General features: G+C 33.3%; 1 protein-coding gene across 3 annotated transcripts in view; it reads left to right on the forward strand.

Annotated features, from left to right (window-relative positions):
• Window positions 1-935: 935 nt before the first annotated feature.
• tamo (PUB and ZnF_RBZ domain-containing protein tamozhennic) overlaps window positions 936-7716 on the forward strand; it is a 41397-nt gene continuing 34616 nt past the window's right edge. Inside the window, exons 1-3 of one of the 3 annotated variants that reach the window (XM_014418925.2) lie at window positions 936-1045; window positions 1668-1868; window positions 3371-3512. In XM_014418925.2, coding sequence (XP_014274411.1) covers window positions 3371-3512 — 142 coding nt within the window. In that variant the 5' untranslated portion in view covers window positions 936-1045; window positions 1668-1868. The remainder of the gene's footprint in view (window positions 1046-1667; window positions 1869-3370; window positions 3513-7716) is intronic. The other 2 variants (XM_014418924.2, XM_014418923.2) reach the window with 2 other exon arrangements.

Below are 7716 nucleotides of genomic sequence, written 5' to 3' on the forward strand. Positions count from 1 at the left end.
TTTATCCTATCGGACACTTCTTGGTCTGTTCTACCAAATTTATTGAAAATTGTTCCAAGATAGGTTTAGAAGTTATCGAGGGGGGGTTATTTACTTAATTATTCTGCTTGTCCAGAAGGCCTCGACAATGCGTGTTCAGTTAATAAAGGTAAGGTAGTTGACAATGAAGATGACTAAATAGGATGAGACTAACGAGTGACAATCGCTATATCTCGGCGGATGGTAACCTCGTCCTACCGGGTATTATTCCGATAAACACAAGGAAGATATGCAGACTCCGCTCTGGCGGAATGGAATTGAACTTCTTGCTCCCCTCGCTACGAAGTATATTTTCCGATACTTAATCATAGCACACTATTGTTACATTGCCCACGTCCACTTCATCTTTGGCAACAGTCATAACCTTGCTCTTGTGACTGTTAATACTCATTTCTTTGCGAGCGAGATCTTATTGCCATTCTATAATGGCCTGTTGCAATTTTTCCTTAGAGTCTGTCATTAGCACGAAATCGCCTGCATATAGAAACGCCTGTATATGTACCGACCTCATGTTCCACATACCCTCTACAGTCCAAGCAGTTCTTCTCCTGCATATTTTTGACACATTTCTAGTTATTAATATGCAAACAAAATACAACAGATGGTAGTAAAACGCGAAAAAGGCCCTGGTGGGCTCCTCTCACGAGGGTGTTACTAGGACGAGATTTAAGTTGTGTCCTTTTTTTTTTATACATATCTTCAAAAGTACATCTAGTTGATTTGAGAAATGGCATCGAAGTGATTAAAAATTAGGTCAAAAAGTGGAGAGTATTGAAAAGATTGGTTCAAGTATTTTAAATAAAGCTGAAATATAGTAGTGTATCAACTTTTTTAATTTTAATCGGCTAAGTTGCTTTGAAATTGTTGCTCTTTGGAAACATCTTCATAACCTTAGAAGGCATGTGATAATTGATAACGATTCTGTCAGTTTTGAGTGAATGGGGCTTTATATTTATTTTAATGATTTTTTTAACGTATAAAAGTTTGGTTTCGTCTTACAATATTTGTGAGTTTACTTTTTGTCTTATTTCAGCAGGTTTTTAAATTATATTTAGTTTTTATTATCCTGAAATAAATTTTGGACCTTTATAAATTTAATTTTGACAGTCTTGTCTTTTCTCTCTCCTATTATTTTAAGAATAATTATTGGATCAGATAATCAATTTCTAAAGTTTATTTGCATACAGTGTCATATTTTATTTTACTTGTTGTATTACTGTAAATTATCAAATTGATTTTTATTTTTAAAATGTTAGATCGTTGTTTATTTCTACATTTCTATGTAATCTTATTTGATATAGGTTATTCCAATACAATTGACAGATTTTCAGTAAAAATATGGTTTGTTAAATGGTGCTTAGTGATCATGTTAAATCATGAATATCCCATAAATATATTGTCATTAACTTAGCAACCTGTTGATTATCCTCCATTTTTTTTAAATATTGTTAAAAAACAATGATTATGTTTTATGAGAATGTATTAATGAATATTTTATTTTCAGTCTAACAGAATGTGTTGAGTATTAACTAATTCTTCATTATTTTATTTATCACAACCGGCATTTTTATCTATCATTTACTCATATTTTGACTGTTAAGGTATTATTTTGTTATAAAATGTTTAAGGAGGGCTTTAAACAATCATGTCACTTGATAGCCTGCCTACTTGAAAAACCTGTTATAAATCATGATTATGATACACAGTATATGCCTTGGTGGTTGGAGTTGCTTTTAGTAAATTGATGGGCTTACGTCACCCTGGAAGTGGTAAGGAGTTGTCCGAGAAACCCTGGAAGTGTCCTCTATTTTAAGGAGTTACTAGTCCAAGTATAATTTTTCAAGCTCAACTGTAACTTTAAGTTCACCCATTTTATGAAAGCTATGGTACTAGTGTTCAAAGCAAGTTCCATCTACGGGAATTTCAAACATTCAAAATTCCTACTTATACTGTACTTATCATCACTTCTTTAATTAGGTTTCAGTTGTCGTCTTCCACTTGCTGGAAAGATATAGACACACCCCCAACAGATGTTTTTCAGTGTAGATTGGGCGTATACCAATCTGGAGCATTCTATGCAACTGGGTTTTGAAGTTCTTGCAGGTGGAGTTTGTTTCGTAAACTAGTACAAAAGCTAACCCTGGTTTTAAGAAGTGTATTGCCAAATTTATCTCAAATGGACTGGTCAGCCTGGTTAATATTCTCCCAATGCAGCCTGGAAAACCAAGGTTCACAGCACCTAGCTGTTAGATGACTCACTAGTATATCTATAGTTTTACATGTTTAACTTCCATAAGAACGAGAGTAGAATAAATTCAGGTGACATTGACATGAACAGATGTATAGAAAAAATAAGGTAGTGGTTCTTAATTCTGAAGAAAAAAAAATATTATGCAACCTATATGAGAACCATAATTTTTAAATGGAATATGGTCCGGGTGCAGTCAAATTAAACTCAAATAGTAATATTTTAGTACTATTTGAGTTTAATTTGACCGCACCCGAACCATATTCCATTTATTAATGCACACGGTCAATCAGCAGTCTTCCATAGATAATTTTATTTTAATTTTTAAGATATGGCCAAAATATCACAGTTTATGAATTTTGTGGCTACGAATATTTTTTTATCTTAGTAAAGCTATATATTATAATGATATATCATATTAAATAAAATTATATAAATAATTTATTTAGGTGCACTCCTCAGTGCAATGGATGAAATAGTATAGTTTTATTTACCCCAACAAAAATTAAGAAACTTATTACACTATTATATTTTGCCCTATGGAATGGTATTAGGTACCTAAAAAAATATGTTTTGGAAGATTTCTTTTATCTTTTTATGAAGTAATAAGAATATTTAACCCAAAACTACATTAATATTCATTGATGAAATCTAGCTCAGTACATGGCAAGCCATTTTTAATCTCATTCTTTACTATATTTAATCTGGTTCTCTTTTGTTCTCTCTTTGTAGAACAACTCGACCAATTATAGGTCGAAGTATTGAAGTAATTCTTCAAATAAAAATTTCATTGTTGACAGCTATGTTTTTGATCCCAGACTCCAGTCAATTGTAAGCATTACAACCTTTAAAGGCTTAAGACAAATTAAATCACATCCTTTCTTGTTAATGCAGAATAGCCTGCCTTCTGATTTACTATTTTTTTTTTGAGATTAAATATGGATTTGTTGAACTAATCTTCTGCCTTGGTATTTCATTTAGAAATGGATATTATTATTCAAGTAATATCCTCATTGAAACTTACCATTTTATTAATGTTTTTAGTTTAATGTAAAATTGACTTTATGAATTTTTATTTTATAGATGAAATTGTTTCATATGGCTGACAACCTAAATCCTGGTGATTTCTTAGATCTCATGATGGTCAATATTGATAAACTGCATTATAATTATCTTTCTGCCCATGAAAGCTTAAGAAAATTGGATGAAAAAAATCACTTGGAAGGTAACTGATCTGTTTTCTCCTTAGTTTTAATAAGAAAGTATTTCTAAGTTTTTTTTCTTCGGTATTTTACCTCCTTATTTATTAATTTGCCAAACTTTTCAACAATCCCAACACGCTCCTCCTGTAGTAATTAGTTTGAAGTACAGAGATTGTTGTTGAATTGTTTTTCTTTCCATGTTAGAGTAGAATGATTTTTTTAAATTATTATGGAAATGAATTATATTTGTTTATTGGGTTTAAACTCTTTGTCTACACCAACTAGGGTAGGAAGGACTGATTATTGTAAAGTTTACTGATCTATTACTACAAAAATGAAAAGAAGTAGATTTATTCTGTTGGTCACTCACAGGTTGGACCAGACTGATGGTGTTTATTTCTCAGGAGAGCTGAGGTGCTCCTCTAACACACTTGGCCACTATGGCCTCATCTCGCAAATTAAATTTTAATAAAAATATTCTTTAAATGTATACATTAGATATAACTAAGGTATTCCTTAAATACTGAATAAGATTCAACCTCAGATTGGTTAGTAAAAAGTAATACCTATATTAATGTTTTTAAAACAAGTATTATGGCAAAATGTCAGCTATTTGATGGTAATGAAATAGAGGTACTATGACATTTGATTTTAGTTGTAGTTTTGTCTTCAATATGATCATACAAACTTTGCAGCTCACTTGTTGGGCTTGGAAACATTTGTGACACAGTTATCCTTAAAGCAGTTTAAATAAAAGAATAAAGAATTAGGAAATCATCTGAATAATAATGTTCATTCTATTGCAAGCCCCTCCCGAAAAAATATGACATTTAATTATAAAGTGTGAACCGTGTATTTATTCTTAGTGGAATTTTGCTCCAGAATTCTCCGATTTTGGTTATATCTTCCGAGTTTTTGTGTGTGATCTTATAAAAATGGATTATACTTCTATCTTGCTAATTATTTGTAAAAATTAAATTTTATTGCTGCAGCACCCCTGGCATATACTTATGGTACCCTAGGATACTGTGGCATCCAGTTAGAGAACTCCTGCTGTATCTATGTAGCCACTTTGGATGGTGAAATTTGTAAAGAGACTCAGCGGAGGTAGCTTTTCCATTTGACATGGATCTGAGGCATGATAACCCTTTCTCCCTAAAAATATTTATCACAAAATGTGAACAATAGAATATATGACTGAATTCAAGGAAACAGCATAATATAAATACATATTGTGGAGTGATTGTCCAAAATTCCGATAACTTTCATGAATCTAATGATATTTAAATTTAAAGTTTTAACTTCTTTCATAGTATTTTATATGCTTCAATAACCTAAAAATAGGGTAAAGAAATTTAATGCCACCATGAAGTTTCTCTGTCATGACTTTTTTGGAATCTCAGACTCACTCTAAAATGGGCTATATAATCAATCCAGTCTTCCTAGCTTGATAAATTAGACAACAACGGTTAAATATGTCTACATCTTTAAACAGGTCATATAGTTTCGAATTTTTTATTTTCTTTCAGACCCCTCCCTCTCTTAAAACTCTGAAGAATTTCCTCCACTCTTGCCTTTCAAATATAACCCTATTTTCCTCAGACTTGGTGGTTGTCCATTTTTCTGACCCACAAGTGAGCACTAGCCATACCAGAGTCTTATATAGGTTAATTTTAATGCTTGAGGAAACAAATATGATTTTAAAGTGATTTACCAAGCCAACACTTCTTGGAAACATTGGTTCATCAATGATTTCTTGAACTATTCTGTGAGTTTACCTCAGATCTCAGATATGTATACAGTCCAGTGAAAAAATACAAACTCAACGAAAAAAAAAACTATTTCATACTGGAAGATTATTGATTGACCGTGTGTATAGATGAATGGAATATAATTAAGGGTAATAAATAAATAATAATAATAATTTAATTAAATAAATAAATTATAAGAAATAATTAAATAAATGGTGAGAATTTAGAGAAACAAGAATAAAAGATATGACAAGAAAGTGGGCTTCTGAAATGGAGAACAAAGTGAAAAGAAGTATTATGAGGGTTTTATTATGTTCAATATGTCAATATTTATGTTCAAAATGTGTCGATATGTAAGGAAGAGGCAGTCTTTATCAACATTATGATTGACGGAATTCTCAGTTAAATTTATGTAAATGGACTCCGAGATGAGACGTTTGGTGTGGTTGGGAACAGTGGCAAGAATGGAAGGATTGTCGAAATTAAAAGTATGATTCGGGTTTAATGCGTGTTCTGATAATTTAGATGCAAGTGGATTACAGGAGTTGATGGAAGTTTTGTGCTGGGAAATGTGGTTCTTAAGTTGGTTTTTAGTTTCGCCGATAAAGAAGGAATTGCAGCATGGGATTGAACAGGGTATCCGGTAAACCACATTGGAACGGTGTTAAAAAGGAATAGGGTCTTTCAATTTGGAAAAAAGATAGGAAATTTTGTTGTGGGACTTCAAGCCAAGACGTAGGGTGGGAATAGTGGATCTTAAGGATTTTTGAATTTTATCAGAACAAAATTGGGATGTACGGAAGGGACCTGTACTGAAAAAGTGGTGGAGTGGGTTGAGAAGAGTTGAGGACAGGAGGGATTGGAGTAACACAGTTAATGTAAGAATCGAGTAGTTTGTTAGTAATTTTCGGAGGAAAATTGTTGTTAAATAGAATCTGTTTAATACGTTGTATGTTGGTCTGGTGGTATTGAGGTATCTGGTTGTATGTAGGTCTATGGTATCTTACACCCGCTCCTTTATGAACTCTATCTTATCTAACGACCAACTTATAATCACTAAAGCTGACAGAGGTAATTCGACTGTCGTTATGGACAACATCTGAGTATGTTGACAAAATTAACATCCTTCTGTCTGACACAACTACTTACCAACCTACCACTCGAGACCCAACTCGCTCACTTATGCTCCAGTTCAACTCACTCCTAAGGAACCTTTTTGAAATCAATCAGATTAACTGCCCCACCTACCTTAACCTCATTTCTTATAATTCTTTAGGCCCCTGCTTATACGGACTCCCAAAAATCCATAAACATGGTAACCCCCTTCGCCCCATCATTTCTAATATAAACGCTCCCTCTTCTAAACTCAGTAAATTTCTTCTTCCTGCCCTTCAAATCCTCAGCCACAATAACTCTCATGATATCCATAATTTCTTCCACCTTAAAGAACTATTACAATCCTTCAATATACCTGACAACTTTATCTTAACTTCCTTTGATGCCAAAAGCCTTTTTACTGACATCCCCATTGACAAAGCCCTTCATATCGTTGAGAAAAACTGGACTATAATTCAATCTCATACCACGCTTAACCTCACCTCATTTCTTTCTTCTTTAGAACTTTGCTGTAATTCTGGTTACTTGACTTTTCTCGATAAAGTTTACCACCAAATTAGCGGACTTGCAATGGGGAACTGCCTTGCTCCAGATATCTCTAATATTGTTCTTAATGACCTTCTCGACTCTATAATACATTTCTTCTCACAAGACATAATTTTCATTAAAAAGTATGTGGACGATCTCTTCCTTGTCCTCAATCCTGACAGAATCCCCGAGATCCTCTCAGCCTTTAACTCCTACCACCCTCGTCTTTGATTTACTGTTGAAGGTGAAATTGACCATTCCCTCCCTTTTCTTGACCTACTTATTAGAAATTCCGATGGCTCCCTATCCACTAATTGGTACACCAAACCCACTTATTCTGGTAGACTCCTCAACTATTTTTCTCAACACTCTTATCACCAAATTATTAATGTTGCTAAGAACCTTATCCACCAATCCTTTTCTCTTTCTGACCCTCAATACCACCAAACCAACATACAACGTATTAAACAGAACCTATTTAACAACAATTTCCCTCAGAAAATTACTAACAAACTACTTGATTCTTACATTAACCGTGTTACTCCAATCCTTCCTGTCCTTAACTCTTCTCAACCCACTCCACCACTTTTTCAGTACAGATCCCTTCCGTACATCCCCATTTTTTCTGATAAAATTCAAAAATCCTTAAGATCCACTATTCCCACCCTACGTCTTGGCTTGAAGTCCCACAACAAAATTTCCTATCTTTTTTCCAAATTGAAAGACCCTATTCCTTTCTTACACCGTTCCAATGTGGTTTACCGAATACCATGTTCAATCCCATACTGCAATTCCTTCTATATTGGCGAAACTAAAAACCAACTTAAGAACC

The sequence above is a fragment of the Halyomorpha halys genome, unplaced genomic scaffold (genome assembly GCF_000696795.3).
Source record: "Halyomorpha halys isolate HHAL.00 unplaced genomic scaffold, Hhal_1.1 Scaffold213.1, whole genome shotgun sequence".
Classification (NCBI taxonomy): domain Eukaryota; kingdom Metazoa; phylum Arthropoda; class Insecta; order Hemiptera; family Pentatomidae; genus Halyomorpha; species Halyomorpha halys.